The 24,135-nt window shown below is 31.4% G+C and overlaps 1 protein-coding gene across 1 annotated transcript in view; it reads right to left on the bottom strand.

Annotated features, from left to right (window-relative positions):
• LOC140055727 (SAM and SH3 domain-containing protein 1-like) overlaps positions 1 to 24,135 on the bottom strand; it is an 84,379-nt gene that overhangs the window by 3,621 nt on the left and 56,623 nt on the right. Inside the window, exons 7-17 of the mRNA XM_072101106.1 lie at positions 23,870 to 23,929; positions 23,474 to 23,555; positions 22,591 to 22,976; positions 22,197 to 22,247; positions 21,674 to 21,739; positions 21,129 to 21,225; positions 18,890 to 19,041; positions 13,512 to 13,721; positions 13,166 to 13,316; positions 10,321 to 11,408; positions 7,240 to 7,371 (exon numbers count right to left, since the gene is read on the bottom strand). Coding sequence (XP_071957207.1) covers positions 7,240 to 7,371; positions 10,321 to 11,408; positions 13,166 to 13,316; positions 13,512 to 13,721; positions 18,890 to 19,041; positions 21,129 to 21,225; positions 21,674 to 21,739; positions 22,197 to 22,247; positions 22,591 to 22,976; positions 23,474 to 23,555; positions 23,870 to 23,929 — 2,475 coding nt within the window. The remainder of the gene's footprint in view (positions 1 to 7,239; positions 7,372 to 10,320; positions 11,409 to 13,165; positions 13,317 to 13,511; positions 13,722 to 18,889; positions 19,042 to 21,128; positions 21,226 to 21,673; positions 21,740 to 22,196; positions 22,248 to 22,590; positions 22,977 to 23,473; positions 23,556 to 23,869; positions 23,930 to 24,135) is intronic.

Below are 24,135 nucleotides of genomic sequence, written 5' to 3'. Positions count from 1 at the left end.
AGTGCTAAAACCATGTAAAAAATAATATTTTAACATCTTGATTTGAACACATGACCCTGGAATTGGTAAGCAATGTTAACCATCAAACTACAGTGCCACAATACCAAACTACCAGTACTATATTACCTACAACAAACTTTATACAAATGTTGAAAATCTTAGTTCATGCAACAATGTTATCACTTAATTAATATATTCACTGAGATTAAATTCAGAATAATGGATGAGACATTCGATAAATAAATATTTTATTCATTAAATACAAGTGACTACTCAACATATAATATGCATATTTTAAACGTGGTAATTTGTCCGGCATTACCATAGTGCGTTAACATATAGCTTTACCTCAAACTCAGTTTCATAATATCTTAATGCACTATGTATTGTCGGGTGAATATACACGTTGTACGTTCACAGAAGAACAGTGGTTATAAAATATATTTATAAATAAAATTGATACAGCAATTAATTAGCAGTATTCGTAAGTATGAACCATAAAATCTCAATTAGAAACCCATGGGCTTAATTGAACAAAAAAGCATTTAGAATTTTGTTTCCAGTTTAACTAAATCAGAAATTTGTGGTAAAATTGTAGGATGGTTTGATCATAATATAAACTTTAAAACACCTTAACACTAAAGAAGGAAAGAAAAACATCTTGCATTGAGCTTTAATTTAAATCAAATCTATTAAAGACATTGTCTCCATGACATTTTTTTTTGGTGAATTTAAATTGAAAAAAACCAATATATATACTTGATAAAACTCAAGCATGATTTTTTTAAAGTTAAATTTATCTCTGAATCTTGTCTTTTTTGTATTAAGTGAAATTACTATTTTTTCTTAATACTTTTAGAAAAAGTGTATGGCTTTACTAAACCTATAAAACGACCAATTCAAAGTTTGATTAATACATCATTATTTTTTGGAACAATGCAGAAGAAGACTGTAAGCTTTTAATTGAGGTTTTACAGTCCAATTTTGATTAAGATATAAAAGAGTAGGTTAAATTACTCAATAAAAAGTCTATCTATTATTTGCTCTCTATTGAGAATAAAGTTATGAACAAAAAAAAAAAAATTGTTAAATTAAATTAAGATAAAGAAGAACAAACATTTAAAGATGTATTGTCCCCCTGAAAAAATAATTCCCAAATATTTTTTTTAATATGCCATTTTAATGTAACATAATAGTTATCCACTTTGACCAAAAATTGGATTACCTGAAAAAACTGTGATGGAAGTGATTAACTTTATTAAAACTACAAAATAACATATTCAAAGTCTGATTTAATTAATCTTCATTTTTCTTGTTTTTGGGGGACAATACATCTTTAAACGAGTAGGGTAAATTATTTAATAAAAAATATTACCACGTCTATCATATGTTCTGCATTGAGAATAGAGTAATAGACAAAAAAAAATTTAATTGAGAAAAAGAAGAACATTAAACAGCTATACATTTTATGTCTCTATAAATGTACTTCTACATACAATCTTGAATGAAATTTCCATAGATGATTGGTATTAATAAATAAATACATGTTTGTCAAATCAGAAATAGACAGTTGTGTATTAAGTACTGATATCATCAAATTAAATAATGCTCATAAATAATAATGATATATCTAATATTGGGATAACAAATAAACTGACTCAGTTGTAACTAATTCTTTCAAATTAGTTTGATTGAGTATCCCTGTTCATTGTTTCTGAAAGTGCACATCCAGATCTGTTCATTTATCGTGAGTAGAAGTATGTGGTATTGTTTCTGTCTGCACTTTGTCTGGCGCTCCGAAATTGGGATCTTTAATTTGATGTGGTTTGATGTGTCGCAGAAAGAAGATTCAACTTTAAATTAAAGTGAACAACATTCCATATAATGATCTTCAAAACAAAACTCAAATTAAAACACGATACAAAAAAGTAGCTTCGCATATATCGGTTACATATCATTTGAAACTTATGGAAACCAATATATTTATATATGTATTGCATTTTACAGTATGACACGATTTATCTCAACCCAGTGATAATGTCACCACTATGCACAACAATACATGATTATGTTGAACTGGTTGTCAAATATACAGCTAGACAGGATTTATCTCAACCCAGTGATAATGTCACCACTATACACAACAATACATGATTGTTGAACTGGTTGTCAGAAATACAGCCTAGTTTCAACAATAATAGTATTCTATCATATGATTTCTAGTCTATCTCTGTGAATTGCGTCGGTGCTGTATATACCAGAGAGTGATGGTGTAATATATAATAATATCGGACTAACATGTGATAGGCATGTATTCGAGCCCACAGTATCTGTATCAAATGCTGAGCGAGAGGTTAACAACAGACGAGGCAAAGATGCTTTAAATATAAATTTTAATATAAAATCTGTGTTGGGAATTTGGGGTGGGTAGTGAAAAATTGAAAACTTCAGACGAGGCGAGCACCTTGTCTGCCTGGCAAGATGCCTTAATCTCATTGTCTCGTCCTTCGGATGGGATGTAAAGCCGTTGGTCCTCTGTACATAGTGAACATTAAAGAACTTGGTACACTATTTTGAAAGAGATGGGGATTGTCTCCCGATGTGCTGATCTGGTATTTGCTGCACTGCTGTCTGCCATGGGTCCGTAAAAGTTTTAATCCAAATTTCCTCAGTTTCCAGTTTATAGCTTGAGGACCAGAATAAATACATTTACATTTCAACCATTGCTTATCTGTTTTTTAAAATTTGGTAATAGCAACACTTTAGTATGTGAAACAATTAAAAATATGTGTCAAAATAAAGTTTTAATAAATAATGTATCAATGTAGTATAAGCACTGTCATTTAATGTAAAGCAGTCCCTTGACATAGTATAAGTCCTAAAGTTGAACTTGTGGTAAAACTGAAATCGCAGCTACACTGAAATCAAGCCTAAATTAGGAAATTGGAATTATTTTAGCTTCACAATTAATATGCTAGTATCAAAACCTGTTATTAATCATCAGGCAAATAAAGCAACCTATTTCCAGTGATCTTTTTGTAATTGATAGGCTTGCAGTGGGTGAAAGTCAATATTTACATAACAAGCTATAATTAAGCAGGTAGGTGAATCTTGAAGCAGAAGTTATCAAATAGATTGCCTTGAGTTTGCTATTAATTCCTGGAATATATATCATGTATTACAAACTGATTCCCATAGGAATGGGGTTAATCAAAATTATTACATGCTCTAAATTTTCTAATATAGATATGAATTAAATTGTGTGAAATTGGGTAAAACTGGTCAAAAGTTATCATCATTTTCTGGATGTCATGCAGAAGATGATCTAAATATATTCAGAAGCTTAACAGAAGAATCACAATCAGCATAAGTGCCAGCAACTGCTTGATATGAAATATCTTTTTCAATAAATTATTTGTCCTAAACAACTGTTTCCTCAACTCTACCATTTCCAGTGAATAGAAAAAAAGTTTGTTTTTAAGAGAATTGATAAGATCGAGTGAACAGTGGCAAAAATCAAAATTTTGTAGTAAGACAACAAAACAGTAATATAAAAAAATAAAAACAAAAAGAAATAAATAATGTAAATAGAGGGGGGGGGGGGGAGGAAGGAGAATTTAGGTATGAGAAGTGAAGACAAGACGATGACTTTCAAATTCACAAAACTTGCCAAGAAGAGCAAGGTCTGAATCTGAGAGAAGAACATTCAAAAGTTTGCAGAATCTAGGAAAGAGTGAGGATTGAAAACAGAGCAGAGGGTTGCCTGAAAAGAAGTCATATTTGTGATAGAAGGTTGGAGAAGAGAGAATGGAGAAAAAAAAATTGAGAAACATCAAAATCAATAATATTGTATACAAAATTACAGTAAGAACAAGCATAACAGTTTTGAAGCCAATCTGAGATGATAATGATGGAAGATGAAGGAGGATAATTGGATACATTTGAAATATTTACAAGGAAAGAAGAATCTAGAAAGAATGCTTTGAGGTTTTTCAAGGGAAAATTATACATATTTATTAGGGCTGGGCCAGGGTGCCACAAAGGACACTGGTCTTGGAAGTTCTGGCTTTTAGAGCAATTTCGTTAATTTTAATTGGTTTACCGGGCAGAACAAAATCGTTTTAACAATGTATGTTATTATGTAAATACAGAAACAGAAAAGAAGAAAAAGAAAGAGAAGAAAACATTAAATTAAAGAACAAAAGGATTTTGAAAGAGTCAATTCTTGAGAGTAATAGCAATGTATAGCAAGATTCAATTTTAACTTTGAAAAAAAAAGCCAAACCATATAACAGAACATCTGGAAGATACATTAATGAACTGGTCAACTGGGTTTGACAAGAAAGCTTAAAATATTTAATTGAATTTTGAAATGTGTGAAATGTGAATGTTTAATGTGAGGATTTAATCTTTTCAATATTTTATGATGTGCATTTGGCTCCAGACAAGAATGTGATGGAACATACCATTTTGTTGTATTGCTTTGTTTGAAACCTAATATGACCAAAATCGTTTATTCACACATATGAATTCCTAATTTATTAGTTATTTTAAAATTTAAATTATTAGAACGCTACAATTTTATTTGTATACCCCTTGGCAACGGCATTGATAATGTTTTTCGTAAGCAGTGAAACAGAACAAGCATGGTGAAATAACCCCAATTAAAAAAAAATTGGTGTTACAGAATTTTGTCATAATGTTATTAGATTAAGAATTAAACCGATTTTCAATGATTAACCAACGCTAACCATGTAACTATTTTAAATAAAAAATTATATTTTTCTGTGTAATATTGACTATTCTAAATTATTTATATACTTTTTTTTAAAAGAAAAATGTATCAAAATATATATGAATGACAGTCAATTTTTGTGAATTTCATTACAAAAAAGATCTGTAGAGTACAACTTTAAATAAAGAAGCTCTTGTTGGTAGGATTATATTTGAAAATATTTTAAAAATACACATTTTAAACCCGGAAGCTAATTTATCTTGCAAGTTTTTTCATATTTTAAAATATTTATATGACTTATTTATAGACTGTGTATATTAAGGCATAAATTGTGGAAAAAATTAGTTTATAGTTTCAATGTAATAATTCCAATTTTATAGAAAGTTACAGTCACTTTCAGCAAGTCTGTCAAACTTTTTGATTATTATCTAGCTAGCACTCATATTAAAAGTAAAAACAAAATTCACCCTATAAAGGCAACAATACACCCACATTCTAAGTTACAGATTGTATCAGATAGTTTGATGATAGACAGTTTTTATTTATTATTTTTTGACAATAATTATTAAATTATAACTGTCAGAATATCTGCAGGTCTATATTAGAATCAGTACAAATTTATGTAAAAGTCCCATGGCAAGGACTTTATTTATATTGCTAGGTGAATGACACGTACTGGCTACAGTATTATTGATCAAGGCAGACAGAAATCAAATAAATTAGATTATTAGGGCTTGTTTATATACTTACTTAATTTAATTATGTTTCAGTTATCTATTTTTTATTAAAACATTTTTAAGCTCAGTTATGTTTATATATTTTTTGGATGATGCCTCAAATTAGGTTTGAATGAATTTATTGTCTCTCTAAATATTTGAATTTTTGAGGCCAAAAAAAATATGAGTAGGCCACTTTATGTTACATAATAATTTAATATTCATTTTGCAAAAAAAAACATGTAGCTTATAAAACTGTGATTAAAAAGAAAAACAAAATTAGGTGGAAGCTCATTTTCTGGAAGTCAATGGATTTTTTATTAAATTAAAATTAACTTTTTTGGCAACTCACAACATGGCCAAGTTTGTTTTTATTCATATTTATTTTTGGGTTTTGGTGACAATTACTTTTAAAACCTCTCCACATAGGGTTGAAGATAATAATATCGTTTACAAAAAATGGAAACAAATCTGCCTTAATATGAAATAAGAGACTAAAATTATATTTCTGAACTCAAATTCGAAACTAGATTTATCAATGAATATCAATTGATATGAAATAGCAATTGAATAATATAATAAACTACATCATATGGATAGTTGTAAGGATTATTGAACATGAATCTTACATGAACAGCATCAATATTAATTTATAATAATCTGGAAGCAATCTATGTACTTATTTGAATTAAATAAAATAAAGACCATGAATTCTCACCAATTGTATACAACAACATTTTGTACTTTGTCAACAGAAATGTTTCACTAAAAAAGGTTTTAAAGGGAGAAACAGAAAAGAAAAATAATTTTCATTGAAATTATTATATGTACAGTATGAACACTTTGTATTATTTATCTTGTTGATGCATTGTATACTGTCTAATTATTATTCAAGTAATTTTCTTTTGGATTTGTATAAAAATCGTAAAGCTAGAGTAAAAAGCATAAGTTTTACGATTTTTATTTGACTTTGGATGATCCAAAAGAAAAATTACTTGAATACTATACAAAGATCCAGATAAACCTTTTTACTAATGTATAATTATTACTTCTTTCACATCATCTAGCAAAAATCTGGAAGTTTCTACAGAGTGTCACCAGTGGTGAATGCTCTTACACATATAAGCCACATGTGAGTCAATAAGCTGATTCTTTAAAATGATCAAATAGATTTGAACATCAATTTATTTGGGGGTATACCTTTGTCTAATATTTTATATAAAATTATTCAGAGGACCTTCTGGTATTACATGTAAAGATGATTAAAGGGATTGAGTTATGTTTACCTTTTACTCACTATGTTCTCAACTACCTCAACAATGTGATTATGTAATACACATTGTATGTATTGCATCTGATGTAACAGACAATGTGATGTAAATCAACCCTAACATGTACTAATAAATAGGTCCCTAAGCCTAACAAAATATGAATAGTTTGATTGGCCGACTTTAGAAAATATATTATATAGCTTCTAGCGACATTTGCATTTACCTATTGAGTATAATACATTTCAAATCCGTGTGTCTGAGATTGATTAATGATAAACTTTTGTGTTCACTAGTATCTAATTGTTTTTGTTTAATTAATCAAACATAAAATAAAAGACAATTTAGGCTAAATATTTAAAAGGATGCTTAAATTAAAAAAAGTGGTTTAAAGTTGGTAAATTATGTTACTCTTTGAATTTGGATAGATGGATAGCTGGATAGGCCTAATGAAATTTTGAAGAACTTCTTGCATCTAAAGACAGTTTAAGAAAGCAAGAAAATCAAACTGTGTACTTACCCCCATTCTACCTACATCTTTCAAATGTGTGATTCTAATTCTTTCAAGCCCTTCCGCTACCTCAATTAACGGATGTTTTAGTTCCTCTGTGTAACGCTGAACCAAAGCTGACGGAATACCACAGACACCAAGCTAATAAATAAGACAATTTTTTGAAAATGTTTTATTTTATTTAGGCAATGTGGCCAAGGATTACCAATAGTAAATTTATCACTGTCCTAGTAGATAGGTGGTAATCAGCCTGATACAGGGGCTATTTTGTGAACCAGTTCATCGGGGTATCCCCCTATTCTTTTCAAATAATGAACTGGGTTCACACAGGTTATAACTGTGTACTGGACCTAAAACTTATAGTCCTTATCCGAGAAGACTTGTTCCTCCACCAGAACTAGGAGCGAGTCGGCCTCACACCCTTGCCGATGTTGTTGGCTCTTCAGGTAAGGTAAACGGCGCCCCTGCCTTAACCGCTGAGCCATTTGACTGGATTTAAACCGCTTAGCCATTTGACTCGCTCGTTGGAGTTGGTAATACAATTTGAAATAATAAAAAATAACAAAATTTCTATTTAACAGGTGATAGATAGACATACTGCAAACATTGGAGCAAATGTATATACAGTGTGTATGTATTAAAAATCTTGTATTACTTCTGTAAAGTCCTTAATTCCAGTTTTGGAAATTCTTCTAATTTAGAAGAAGCAAACTTGTGTTTGGTATGTCATTTTTTACATTTATTTACTACTGGACAGAAAAATAGTTTCTTTCTGGTAAAAGTTTTGAAACCCTTCTGAACTAAACTGACCGAACATGTTGGAGCAAATAGATATTTTAATTTTCATTTTTTGGATTAAAAAAATCGTTAATTGGTATGTCTCACAAGGATCACTGCTATGTTGAAATTTCAGTGCTTCATTTAAGTATCAAATAAATGTTATGTTAAATGGTTGTCCAAGCCTTTTGTTTCACAGCAAATTGCAGAATTGTCAAGTGTGGATAAAAGCGGGGGCTAAACAGGCTACCTCAAACTATAAAATAGTGCCATATTTTATCATATTTATTTGCAACAGTACCATTTCTGACTATATAGGGGTGTTATCTATATATAAATTTACGTAAGGGCAAAATTCGGTAAATCACGCGTTATTTCTAGAATGTTTACTCGATGGTATATAAAGTTGGTTAGAATCTCGGTACTGATTTTAACCACCTGATGTAACCCTGTTTACTAATTAAATTGAGTTAGATAATTAGTTATTGACAATTAAAACGAATTTAGGTTCAACGATTTGCCTCAAATAGGGGTGTTTTTCGATCGTGGTATACACTGTCTAATGGATGTCCGTCTTGAAAAATACCCACAGACAATAATACGAGGATGCTTCGCATTTTCCTATCTCCTCCTACGATAATTATTTTTAATGGCTGAAAACCGGTTGAACAGCTCGAGTACAGCATCATAATGTTGAAGACAGGCCGCTTTTCTTTAAAAAATACTATTTTGATAGATTTAATATACGTTTATACAAATGTATTGATTTGCGATGAATGGAACATTCCAATCTCTGTTCCACAAGTGTCTATTCCCTCAGGCGTCGTAAAGGCAAGTACTGTATACTCATAACAGAAATTTGATTCATTTTTTTTTTAATCTGTGCTGCAGAGGTTGGATATAATTTTTTTTAAACGGATAATGAGCTAGCGTTTTCAGTCGCAATATATTATGTAAACATCTTTTTTATTGCATTTAAACCACCCACATCATCACCCCTCCCTCACTGGCATGAGTAGCGTTGTAAAGCCAGTACAGGATAGGCCTACGGTGCATCACATCCCCTAAACGCAGAACAACTTTGGTGGGTAGGGTAAGAACCAACTTAAGTATGAATTGGCTCTAAGAAACAATTGAAAACCATTAGGCATACTAATTAAGTTGAGTTAGATAATTTAATATTTATTGACGATTAAATCGAATTTATGATTTTCCTCGAATAGAGGTGGTTTTCACAAATTGTTTTACATTATATAAACATACACGTCGTAGTGATGTATCGTTAAATGTACTGTAGCCTACTATTTCAATCGACTAGGACGGTGATAGTTTCAACAAAGTATTACATAGCAATGTTTTACTGTGTTTAGTGGTATATTATTTGTAAAACATGAAAACAATTAATATTTCGTTACTAAATGGATAAAGAATATATTTAATATATTTAAAAATTGTTCCTCTTTGCACCCATCCTTTTCCCCATCCCTCACCCCTAATGTTACATACAAAACACAAATTAAGTTTGTTTAAATTTGACTTAAACAATTGGTCTCATTTTGTGACAAGTTTCTCTTTCGGAAGTAATTCTCAGGGTGCTAATTTTAGTTGAGTACATAAATCATTGTCTATTTATTCGTTCCTGTAAACGACATGTATTATTGTAGGCCTACGTACATTTGAAATCGCCAGTTTTTTAACGCTGCAATTATTATGTATTCGAAAACCATCTGTGGGCACGACCTAGATGGTACGCGAGCGAAGCGAGCGTACAATCTAGTTTACCTAAATTCACTTTGAATATTTAGTGTCTAAGCCCCTTTCAAAATTCTGGATCCTCTCATGGCTATAGCTTTATACATACATATTTTCAGACACTAAGTATAGAGGTTCAACCTTTTATAATGAGCATATTAGTATTTGCATACATGCCAAGCTATTATAGTCAAGTCAATATATAGACAGATATTGTCTGGATATAATTAAAACAAAATATGCAAGACGGGTAAAACATATTTGATATTACCTGATAAGATAGGGCAAAACAAATTTGTATAATTCACAAAATAATTACTAACATGACTTATAGTCGAACAGACGTATTGACAGAATTGATTTGTTCTTAAGTGTGGAACATACAATTGTTTGACGTAGACTGGTAGAAAATGGGGTTAGGCGCAATTTATTATTATTATTAGTTATGCCTAATGCCGAATGACATGTGATGCATAATCCCAATTTAATTGTAAGAATATAATCAGGTGTGTAATAAAAAAAAAAAATAATAATATTTGGAATAGAAGCAATTAAACATACCCTATCTGTGTATGGTTCTTGTGCTAAGTCTACCATATCGTCTTCAAGTCTCTGTCGTAAAAGAACATCTAATGGAGAGCCTTGAGGGCGTGGCTTTCTCGCAGGATGTATAGGTATTGCCGGTGAAGGGCTCAGTTCTTCGTCATCTGATAACATAATTCTAGAAGGTGATTTAGATTCTAACTTTAAATGAGATAGTTTCACTTTATAAGATTTTTTCTTCCCAACATTTGGACCAGATCTCCCAAAATCATTAGAATCTGTAAGTGGTTCAATAAAGTCCGGTTCAAGAGGTACTGCCGTACTTCTAATAACATGTTCCTTTTTCACAGAATGGGGTATTGATGTTTTATAAGACAGTGCACATTCATGGGCACTAGCCGTAGATTCATTAGATCCTTTATCTGTTCCTAACCCATGTACGAGCAAATTATTTTTCCGTATAGTTCCTGGGGTGATTGCCGGACTTGGTGTTGGACTTCTCGTTGTTCTCGCAGCAGAGTCATAAAGTTGAAGAAGCTCTGATACTGATGGAGGTTTAGTTTGGTTAGAACTGTCATCATCATTATTAAAATAAACGCCATTTTCTGATCTCCCAGTCGAGATATCTTTAAACATATGCACATCCTTTTCAGGAAGTTCCCTGTTAAGATTTCTTGCAATCGTTTTACAGTTACTATTTGTATCGTCCTTATTAGCACTTTCACGTAGACTCTTATCAGATTGAGCTGAGTCTGTGCTATTTTCAATTAAATTAGAACAATCATAATCATAATCATTAGAAGTCTCTGAAGTCTTTGGAGAAGTCGTTGAATCTGAATGATCTTCAGACGAGACAGGCATTTCTTTTTTGGCTGGTCTAGGCCAAGTGCCCCCAGAGTTGTTGTTGATAGATATATTGTTTTCTCTGATGCCCGAGTGATCTCGATTGTTGTTGATTAAGTTTTCTGTACTAGCATAGCAGCCAGAATCTCGTGCTGGGAAACCGGACAAGTTTGGTAGCGATGGTGGCTGATGAATGATGAATCCACTAGCAGCTGGATGTTTGAGTCTAGCATCAGTTGCTGTCATTGTTAAATTATCTTCATCTGCAAATGAACAAAAGAAGCAGAAACATTTTATAATAATCATCAACTTTCAATAATAAAGCAATGGAAAATTATTTGTTTGCCCTATTATAATAAAAAAAATATTTATATGAGAATGTTTTTGATTTGATTTCGTCATAAAAACGAAATATACAAAGACAAGAACAATAAAGGATACAAAATGCCAAGGATTGTCAAAAGTGAACTTTTCACTAAAGAGTTGAAAAGTTGATGATAAACAGATACACAATTCAACAAATGGAATATGTATTTATTGTATCATGTCCAAACTTATTCAAATTTCAAAATTTTTAAAATAACTATTAATATATAGTGTATCTTTCAAGTACACAACAAATAATTCAAATGAATACAAAAATACTGATGCCTATAACATATTACAGTTTTTCTCTTGCAAGATATTGAGAAAAAAAATAACCTACTCAGATACTACCTTTACTATAGCATTACAATTTTACAATGAATATGAGAAATAGTGGAGATCTGAAGATCAAGGCATAATCCATTGGGACTTGAAAATATCTCGACGAAAAGATATGAAGTAATGTTGATTTGTAATTAACAATATAACTTGGTAATATGCAGGACTATCTATCGCTATCCTACACGTCTCAAGGGATATCTATCCACCTGATCCGTTATTCTTTAATACTGTTATATTATATAATGGTAAATATCTAATCACCAAATATTCAATATTCAATTCTGAACACAATTAGATTCAAAATAGAGAAATTCTAAAGTAAAAAGTTTAGTTTAAAAATACATTTTAGTTGTAACTCTTTTGTATTGATATGCTTGTCATACTGTATGTCATTTTGTTACTGATTATGAAGACCTGCCGAGCTTAAGCTATTTATTGTGTGGTACTGTATAAAATATGCTTGTTTATGATATATTCATTTAAATCTAATTTTTATTTTTGTTCAAACATTCATTTGAAGGAAAATACTGTTTCTAGCTTCAGTAATGCTGATGAAATAGTAATTTAAAGTATTCAATGGGGCATTTGTTATTTTCAATACATTTGGTTATTTGTCATAAAAAATCAAATAAGGAAACACAAATACCCGTTTCACATCTGCATAAATTGTTTCAACTTGTAACAAGTTTTAACACGGTTTGATATCTGATTTATTACATGTTTTCACAAAATATTCCCCAAAATTGTATTTTGCAGTTATGCAGTCATGTAATAAGCATATTGTTACACAAATTGAATAATAAAATCAGTATAAATCCAATACAAAAAAAACACCAACAAACATGAGGGCACCAAACATACTATAGACACACTATGATAGATTCTCAGTAGCATTAATGTCAATGTCGATTTAGCATCGATGTCAACACTTTTCAAGTTAAAAGTCTAAAATAATTTAACTAAGGCCTTAGTTTAAGACCTAGTTAGAGTTCAAAATATTTAACTGGTTAACTCCCTTTATATTATTTTTATATTACATGCCATCAGGAACTTGTAATAAATTAATAGATATTGATAACTTGACCTAGTCAAGAGAGTGTAACTGTTTTAAATTCTCTTTACTTTACTTACCATCTGAGTCTTGCAATAAGTTAACAGCTGTTAATATCTTGACCTGGTCAAGAGAGTGTAACTGTTTTAAATTCTCTTTATTTTACTTACCATCTGAGTCTTGCAATAAGTTAACAGCTGTTAATATCTTGACCATGGTCAAGAGAGTGTAACTGTTTTAGATTCTCTTTATTTTACTTACCATCTGAGTCTTGCAATAAGTTAACAGCTGTTAATATCTTGACCTGGTCAAGAGAGTCTAAAATATTTAACTGGTTTAGATCCTCTTTGTCAAGGTTCTTGAATAAATCGATGCTTTCATAGCCATTCAGCTGGAATGTTGTTAAGTATTGCTAAAAAGGAAAATAAAAATATATTATGAATTAACAATTTTATTAGGAATTGCATGTTAAATGTTACTGCAACATGAAAATCCCAACAAGGTACTGTCGAGAATCAGGATTTAAAGCTGTTTACTATTTCTTCCACGGGAAAATCAAAACATCAAAATAAATATGAAATAAGAAAAAGGAAACATAAACATGTACCTCACAATTAATCTTTTTTAGAACTGATTCTACACTTATTGGTTGCGCAAATTGCTCATTTCTTCTCCGTCTTTCCTTGTGTTTCTCTAGTACCGGTTTCTCTTCAATAATCTCAGCATAAATGAACTTGAATGTGCCAACTTTATTATTTAGCATTCCAAGCCAAATGCCATTTGGAGGTTTGTTGATAATTTGTATAATATCATCCCTCTGTGAAGGGAAAAAAAATAGAATAATGCAATTTGTTACATAATTTTTTGTTTAATTATTATATAATATATAACTGGAGACACTTTCGGTATGCAACAACTCCTCTAATAGTAGGGTGTCCTTTGAATAAACATTGACCAATGGTTACGAGATTGTATCATTGAATTTACTATATATCTTGATATTCACAAGCACAGATAATTGTAATTAATATCTCATTAAAAAAATGGAGTAATATATTTTTGTAATATACAAATTTAAAATATCCAAAATGTATTAGACCTAATGAAACCAATTTAGTTAAAGTAGGCCTAGACCTAATGCTGTTAAACCATAAAACAAACATGTTACAATTTTGCCAAGTCAGTACTGAAATTAAATGAATTCTGTAGCATGTTGCCAGTGGTATAATGCAGAGGAAAGAGGCCTCTGGTTTAGCACTCAGGGGCCCTCCAACACTGGGTAGGCTTTGGGCCCCTTAAGCTTGGTTCCCACTAGAACGTAACGCAAGGACGTAAACGCAACGCAAGCGTTTTAACCAATGAAAAGCGAAGTTATAGACAGTTAGCAATCACAAGCGAATAAGCCATCGCTTGTGATTGGTCAATTCACTTGCGTTGCGTTACGTCCTTGCGTTGCGTCGCCAGTGGGAACCACGCTTTAAGCTCTGGAGCCAAGTCAGCACTAATAGTTGTTATGCCACTGCTTGTTGTTAGATTTGAAAATGTCTGTTTGTTCCTCAGAAATGCTAACTTGTTAGGCTATATCTGTTCATTGTTCATACCAAACGGCATAGTCAGAGTCCTATTTCACACATAGTGAAATTATTAAATTATACGAAATGTGTAACGTTTCAAATAGTCTTATAACTTAATTTTATATTATTTATAGTTATATTTTTATATTTGTAAATATTGTTGAAATTCAGATTTCTGCTGCGATTATGATATTTTTGAATAAACTTAATCAATGGATTATAACTTTAGGAATATTAAAGAATAAAAAAAATCATGAATTCTAAAAAAGGTAATTGATTTGATTGTGTACGTGCCAATGTACTTTTGTACAGTAGATAACCTCCCTTCACACAAGAGTGATATTTAGACTTGAAAGAGATATAAATTGCTATGTTAGTGGATTTCCACTGTAGCTACAGGGAATAATATACACATTTACTGATGACTCATTTTGAGTTTACTGGACTGAAAGCAGTTAAAGTGGTGTTTTGGGGGAGGGTAAACGCAATAAATGGGGTGATTGATAACAAGGAATGCAATCATGCTGTGTATTAATTTAATTGCATTTTATAATTTGCCTACGTTTTGTTGGCCAATAGCCATAATCATAATGGAATTTTATAATCATTTTAGTAATGATTTTTAATTGTTTTATTGACTGTGCTGTTTGGCTATCTTCACTATGAATCTTATTAACTAATACTTTTGGAATAAAATTCTGTATATATCAATTTCATGACACAAGTTGAACTTGTTACTTACACCCACATGGGCAGGGAAATAAAATACTGTATGTATATTTGTACAAGTAAAAAATTAAATAAAAGTGAATGCAACTGTGCAATTGTTCTCGTGCTTAAAGGCAAAAGTTTTAGACATGTCAGCTACCCTTATTTAAGTTGCTAGAAAACAAAAGCGAATAAAAAAAAGAAAGAGAGGGAAGAAAAATACAAAAAGAACAAAAAAGTGAAAGAAGAATATATGTAGAATTAAGCCAAATATATTCAATAGAATCTTTTATTATTTGCTGCTGATAAAGTTCTGTGGTCAAAAATGAAAAGGACAAAAAAACATGTTTTAAAGAGTAGAACAAAAATGAATGATGCTTATGTTAGCCACGATGCCATTATTTAGGTGCTGATTGATATTTATGTATTGTCTGTATTTAAGTAAATTGAGAAATAAATGTTGTTTTTTTTTCTGTTTTGGATAAAAACAACGTGCTTTACTTGTCATTACCTCCTCCTTCAGATGTGATGTAAAGTTGTAGTCTTCTGTACATCTTTACTAACAACAACACACTGATGTGCTGTTATATTAGTTTGTGAAAATCTTGTAATAACATTAATGTTTAGTACATTCCATCATCTAATTCATTAGGGCATTTAACCTCCTGAGCACCTGACTTTCTCAATTGCATCGTGATGTTATGTAGTGCCGCATGAATCATTAATTTCTCACACATGACACATATGGGCCTACTGAGTGAACAAGTTCAGATACTGAAACATTAACACTGTAATGACATTACAAATTTGGAAATGATATTATGTTGACAATTAGGCAGTAAGTTTAAGAGACAGTTGACATTTTCATTTGTTAATTGACATAAAGCGGCGCGGATTATAATTTTATTATAAAAATGTGATATATAAATGTAAATATTACATAAAGTGGTTATTGAAATTTAAAGAAAAATTGATTTTTAATTTTTCTCTCCTTTTCTTAAATGTTTCAGACATTATGCTTTCAAAGATTTGTTTTCATTTTTCTATATATGGCAGGATGGTTTGTTATTGTGTTAATGTCATTTTTCCCTTTTAATTTGTTTTTCAATTGTTCTATTTCATAGCATACAATGTTTATAACCCCGAGTATCCTTACATTTGATTGGTTGTTTTCAATCTCACATGCTGTCCAGTTCTATTGCATGGTAGCAATTCTATAGTTCTATTGCAGAGAATTGTGTAAAAATGTATAAAATTTCAAGGCCAAAATGTGCATAATGCATATTAAGGAACACTTTGTAAGTTTTATTTTCAATGACTGTTGCTGGTTCTGTTCTTTCTTAGCTGTAAAAATCCATCTTTCTTCTGTTTCAAGTTTCTAAATTATGTATATCATTTTTGAAATGTATCAGGATTTCCCTTACTTTGATATCAATAAAAGGTATCTAATATAAAGGGTAATTCAATACAATTGTGATCAAGACACCTCAGTAATAATTATCATCTAGATTAAATAATCATTATTTTATTAATTTACTATAATCACAATTTCCATTCATTAGACTTAAATTATTTATACAGTGTGGTTATGATGGATATCAAAGTAAAGAGGATTCTAATGAATTATATAAAGTACAGATAACCTGACGTGTCATTAACAGCATTATAACATTGTTTAAAAATATCGTAAAATGCAATATGTTACTGTAAAACCTCATATTCCTCTAACTATTGAAGCAAATTTCTTAGTAATCAACTATACGGAAACTTTAAAGCTAAAATTTAAGTTATTTTTCTGTTTTTAAGGACAGGGTTTGTAATGAATTTACAAAAATTAAGAAATGTGTTTACTTCTACCCATTTATTTGTCTATTATCAAACATTAACTAAATTTTCATTTACTGAGGCTTCTGTATAGGTTATGTTAAGTTTCAAAGAGGTCCAGAAAGACACATTTCTCTAGTACTGTAGGTCAATTGAAACATTTCAGGAGGCCATAACCTGATCGGGCCTACAACCAGGGAAGGATTCGGGCAATTACCCCTTGTCCAGTGATCCACTACAATAATGATTTTTGACATTTTATTTTAGAGATAAATCCGAAAACACCAGAACAATATAACTGTCCTGCACCTAACAGAACAAAGAGACCTGATGACACAAATCCTTCATAAAATGTTAAGGATTTTCTAATCTACTATCTCAGTCCAAAATATTCATTGTCGTAAGTTCCACAATCAGCATATTGATTGAATATTATAGTCTACAGAAAACATCAATTTTACAAACAATCAAATTTGACATGAAAAAAGGGTTTACAATGAAGATTATGAACAGGTGCAATAAAGTAAAGACAATGAAACAAGAACACAATTCAACTTTAACTGTACTGTACTTTATGATAAAAATAGTGTGACTATGCATCAGTGTCACAATGAAGAGGAAAAATAGTTGAAATACTAGTAGAGGGCGACATTACTATTCTGTTGATCTTATCAAAGTTAGTACAAACATATACCCCTTTCACACCAAAACTCCGGAGTGTCTCCGGAGACACCCCGGGGTTTATGACCATTCAAAACGTCGAGAAACTCCGGAGATACCCCTTTCACACCAACCTAGCAACACCGGGGTTTATAAAATAAATTGTAAATGTCGCCCTCTATTTTTTTTTGTTTACATAGCGACGATCATTAGAATCATTTTAATTAATAATATTTTAAATTTAATAATTACTTTCAAAAGTCTCAGAAGTAATATAATGTTTTATTTATACTACTTATTATTTTCTAGACCCGCTATATATTTTTTACAAATATTATAGTGTTTTAAAATAAAACTAAATAAATAATTGATTGCGAGGATAACCTTTTGACCCAAAACACTCCGGAGTTTGATGTTGGTACCTTTCACACCAAAACACCGGGGTGTCCCCGCAGTTCGCTCTCCGGAGAATGTTCAGCTGTTCAACCCCGCAGTTTTAAACTCCGGAGTTGCTTGATTTTACCTTTCACACCAAACAGCGGGGCGTCAACTCCGGGGTGTCTCCGGAGTGTCTCCGGAGTTTTGCTTTTGGTGTGAAAGGGGTAATACTGTACACCAATTTATCTAGTTCTTCTAATAAGGACTTATTATTTGTTAGAACTAGGAGCATAGTATTCATTAATGAGCATTTTTAATGTGCAATAAAATATCAAAATAGCATTACCATTCTAAACTTAAAAAATACTAAAGGATATTCCTAAACGTCTGTTCAGTATTAAACTTGTTCCTTTCTTTAAAATTATTTGGACAAAAGTAAACAAATGAAATAACTCTAATTGATTGCAGTAACTTCTGGCTTGAACATTGCTTATCAAAGGTTTGCAAGAAGAAGTAAAAAGATGAATTTTCCACCAAGTTCAGAGAAATAAGTGAAAAAGCTTAAGGTAGGATTAAGTCGACACAAAACTCAACGCAACTTAGCTCAACTATAAGTGCTCCAAGCAACTAAACGCAACTGACCTGTTCTTCTTTTCCAAAATGAAAGGAACTAGACAAAAAACTGTCAACTTCAAATCACATGTGAGTGACCATGACCAGCAACGATCAGTTTGATTTACGTTATAAGCACTTGGCACATATCCATTCAGTTGGTTGAAAGTAAAAAAAAAAGTGCCAATAGTTCCTCTCAGTTACCAAAACTAACAGTTTCTGTACTTACTTGAAGTTTTAGAGAATTCTTGGCATAAGGGCTTGGGCAGAAATCTTGAATGACTCGAGCCTTGCCACAGAATGGTCCAGTATACTCAGACATGCCTTCCTCTTCATCTTCCTCTGGTGATGACTCAATTGGCAATAGTTTACTTTCTTGAGCTGAAAATGAAAGTAAGGAAGGAATATTTACAACAAAAAAATTAATATTGAATAAAAAAAAAATGAACAACAAGGCTAGAATATAGTTGATGTTAATGTGTTTATTGTTGAGATTTTTCTGAGATTATTCCTGTAGATGTATATTTGGATGGCTGGGGTAGCACTTCATTTTGTTTAGCCATTTGGCGAAAGTCAAAATATTTTTTTTAGTCAAATCAGTTTATCTATAGCCAGTCGGTCATTAGCCAAAATAAAAAATTGTTTAAATATGGTAAAAACATTTTAGTTAATTTATCTATGTCAATAGGTCTATACACTGTTCCCTGAATGTTTTTGTAAGGCATTTGGGGAGAGAGAGCCATGCCTAAATCACTGTATATATGATTAAAAAAATAATTGGTGTTGTATTTTATATGATCAAAACAATTGTTTAAATTGTTTTTAATCATACAGCATTCATACAGTTATCAATTTAATAAGAAACATTTTACAATTTTCTGAAATCCCCTGAACGTCGTATATGCTAAAGATATTTCTAGCAAACGTATCGTATTGTTGTTGAACGTGCAGATTAAATATAGGCCAAAGCACAGGGAAAAGGCGTTTCTGTCGGGGGAGAAATTTATACCATCACGGCCCAATTACTTATTACCCAACAACACAGAAGCCGGCGGCCGGCCTTGCTGTTTATATAGTCCGCAATAAATGCACGTGTGTGTTTAGCTAAATCCCTGTTAGACTCTACCATTTCCCGAATGTTGTTTGTTTACTTTACTGACGTACTGCACGCACGAGGAAACTTTATTAAGGGTAAAATATGAAACTACATTATTGGAGCCTAAAATGCATAACGCATAAATATTGATTTCGATAAGATCATTCATTGAAGATACTATGTTTCTTTTGAATCTGAAAAGTACACCCCTATCGAAAAATAGACAATCCCGGTAAATAGCCGACCGCCGGCTGTCGTCGATCGTTTTTGTAGCGCAACACGTGATAGTTTGGGTAGACTTCATCATCCATGTGCCGTGTAATGTCTGTCTCTCTGTGCAGTATACCTCCATCATATTGAAATAACAAAGAGACGCCTGGTACAACGAAACAAGTTGACGAAAATGGAGCTTGAAGTAACAACATTATAACAAACAAAATAAATGCTTAGAGATCGACAAATGGACCTTTTAGTTGGACTTCATGCTTTTGCCAAAATGATTATTTGATTATCTGTTTTATCATATGTCATCGCCAAAATGGATAAAGTAGCCGTTTTATTTTTCGCCAATCTGGAAACGTTTTCGCCCATGGCGACTTGGCAATCGGCCAGTGCGAGCCCAGGATGTTGTTAATTTTTATTTACTTGGTAATAATTTATATCTAATTGTACCAATTCCTAAAAAAAAAAGTTGAATTTACCCTCTTAGTGCAGAAAGAAGGCACAGATAGTAATGATTTGTCAGATGAGCGAAGGCAACAATATGGAACTAATTGAGGAAAGTTGGATGACGGAAAAAAAAGGGTTATAAATGTTGAAACAAGAAGATAAATAAATAATAACCAATAAAGGTCACTGATAACCGGAGTGATAACCAGAGTGATAAGCGTGGTGCAAAAAGTGTACCCACACAGGCAGTCAAATTTGTACTTTTTGGAGCCGGAGAAGACCTCAGTTGATAAAGAAGAGAATTACAGTAATCAAGATTTGTTGAAAAAATCATGAACACGAGCCTTAGCTGAATTGTTGTCAAGAGGACCTCTGTCTAATTCTACAATAATAATATTTTGAAAATAGCAATTGGAGGATTTGCAGATAGAACTTTTATATTGGTGAAATATGAGTGTTTGATACGATATCACACAGTAAGGTGATGAAGGATGAAGATTGCAGTTTGTATATGTATTTAGCTTGAGTGATTTGGAAAAGGAATAACTTTGTTGATGTTTACTTGGCCATTGTTATGTTCTTTCTGTTGATGTCTTTGCTGTTAGCAATCAGTTTTTAAATCAATAATACAATGTTGCTTTTTTGGTTATTGATAATAATTAAATTTGATTTTGAATGTTGCTTTTAACTTGGGTACTCATACCTGACATTGTCACACTGCTATTACTACTGCCACTAGTAGAGCTCAACAAACTTTCATGCGATCCTTGCTTGTCATTTAGACCATTTTTATTATTGTGCTAAAAAAAAACAAGAATAAAAAAGTTAAACAATTTATTATTATAATAATAATATATAATCTAATATTATATAACTCATTTTATAATAAAAGTTTATCTCCATTTTCTAATGTGCAATAAATCCTTTCCATGAAACCCACTTTAAATTGGTTTGTTTATATGCCACAACTCTACAGATCACACATAGACCTTTAATGCGAATAATGTATTTTAAGGACTCTTAATAATAACTCAATACAAAATGGAATCGACAACGAACAAACAACGCCAGCCCAAGAGGGTGCATTGTTGCTGTTTTTTTTTAAAGAAACATTCTTAAAAATAACATCTTGACAGAAACCAATAAAATCAAAACATTTAAAAACATCTGAAGCTTTTAAATAATTATTGTGTTATTTTTCAAAAGAGTATTTGCAAAAATATATAAATATAAAGTTAATTTTCTCACCTCAGTATGTTTCACACCACTGCTTGAAATCTTCCTTTTCAATTTTTTTAAAACGCCTCCAGATTTCTAAGAAATCAAAACAATAGATATATCAAGCAATCAATAAAAAGTGATAAATCCTTTGGTTGAGCCTAAGTAGTGCAATGTTGAGTCAAGTGGCTGAGTGGTTACGGTACACTCAAACCTCTGCTATTGTCATGTGTGTGCAATTAAAACACCAAGTGTATCATTCAGAAGAGTACAGTAGGAGATTACTACAGCCCTTGTTGTTGTTGTGAGCACTGTTTGGTGGTAGCTATTTGCCATTAGAGACCCTTAAACTCTGTCTACACTATCAAAATAGTTTGCCAAAAAGTGTAATGTGCCTAAATATATAGTGATATAACATCATGCCTATATATGGGCAGATCACATGTTTTTGTCACATAAAGTTTGATAGTGTAGAAAGAGCCTTAGAGAATATAAAAGATCCTTGTGTGAACTTAAAAAAACCCAGAGAAAATATTCCATTATTCCTACAAACCTCAATTCCAGATGACCTTCGGGTATTAGATGACCCTTCTTCTAGACTCTTCTACAAATTAAATAAATGATACAATGTTGATGATATGACATGAAATGAAGACTTACAATGTTATGATTGATAAATGAGAGAATGGATAATTAGATTGTTGATTTGAATAATGCTCGTCGCATTTCTTGTGTCCTTAGGCAAGACACTTACGTTTGCCTCTATACCCAAGTATAAAAATGGGTACCTGGTAAGGACATCAAGACACAACTTTGCGCTAATTACTATCTACATTATGTGAGTATGTTTCCATATGCATAAAAAAAATTGTTAAACAAGTCTATAGGAGTGGAGTTGTTACGTCATGAAACAGGATTGATAAAAAAATCATTACATTTGTTTTTACCTGTGTTCGAACAGAACGAGAGTGTTTTCCTTCCTTCTGATACACTGGAGAATTATCTGACATCCCGCCTCCTGTAGACATCGCTCTTCTATGATTCAACGACTCCTTTGCAGAGGGCGACTCGGAACGCATTCGTGAACGTTCTGATCTCATTGCACTTGTCCACGTGCTGTAATTGTTTGTCATTATAAGTTCTGAGTTTAAGTCAAGGTTTTCAAAAGTGGATGAAAGGCTTTCATCCGTGTTACTGGGCGAGTTTCTTGCTCTCACAGTGTAATATCCATTCCCACTGGTACCATTTGGTTGAACTTGAGTATAGATCCTTGTCATATAATCATTATTTGCTGGCTCATCATACTCATGTTTCGGTGTTCCACGGAAATGATCTGTGAATAATTGAAATAAACGTGTTTAATGCTCTAAATTCTAGAATTCTACTTTACTACAGTATGTATAACTATGGTATCAGATCACACAAAATAAAAAATAGTAATAGCGCCCTCTACATAAACTCATTATCAATTTTCTGGATCATCATAGTAATGTTTTGGTACTATATGATATGGAAATGATCTGTGAATAATTGAAACACACTTTTCAATTGCAAATAGATCATTTTCAATTAATCCTACCTTACAGTACATGGAACTATGAATATGCCATTTTGTCACATATTTATTTCACTTTGACCCAAAATTTGGATTTAAAAAAAAATTATTGCCTGAAAAAATGTATAACCTTTTATCATGTCCTTTTATAATTGAAAACATGTTTTTATGGAAGTGATTAACTTTATCAATTAATTACATACTGGCCTATTTTTGGGGGACAACACATATTCAAGATTGTTAAATTAGTAATACTGTACATGAACACTACAAACCTTGATTTAACATAATAAATCCAGGCTCATCGGCTTTCTTTTTCTTCTGCTTCCCTGGTTTATATGAACTCTGGCAATCCATCTGAAAAAGTAGAATAAAGGAAAATAGGCCTACAGATTAATGAGGAATGATGTATCCCATTGTTATCCAAATTATTTATCTTAATCATCTCCAACTATTACACAGTTTCAAAATTCTCTTATATTCTTTAAATAATTGTATGTTGAGAAACACAATTTATGGACCAAAAAGCTGACTGAACTGAGGTACCAATTGGGACAAATTAAACATTGGTCAGATATAGAGGGCATTATTTTGGGCACTCCCAAATATTAAGATGGCATAATTTAAATACAAATTATCTAATATAAATGTTTATATGTTTGAATGCTTACTTCATCTACACTGTAGAGTAATTCTTCTACTGGTTTTTGTCGATCTTCGTGGGACTTCATCTAAAAAAAGAAATTGATTAAAACATGCATTAGCACATGTGATTAGTATTATTTTTGCACTCAACATTCACAGACGTATATAAAAAGACTACATTCAGTTCTGTGAATATCAACATCCATACCAGGCATGTGGTTTCATTTCCATCAAAAAGCAACATACAGCTTTACTTTTTCATATATTTTCTCAAACTTACTTATACATTTGA

This window comes from Antedon mediterranea, chromosome 7 (genome assembly GCF_964355755.1).
Source record: "Antedon mediterranea chromosome 7, ecAntMedi1.1, whole genome shotgun sequence".
NCBI lineage: Eukaryota > Metazoa > Echinodermata > Crinoidea > Comatulida > Antedonidae > Antedon > Antedon mediterranea.
Note: the sequence above shows the minus strand (reverse complement) of the source record. Positions and strands in the feature narration are given on the sequence as shown.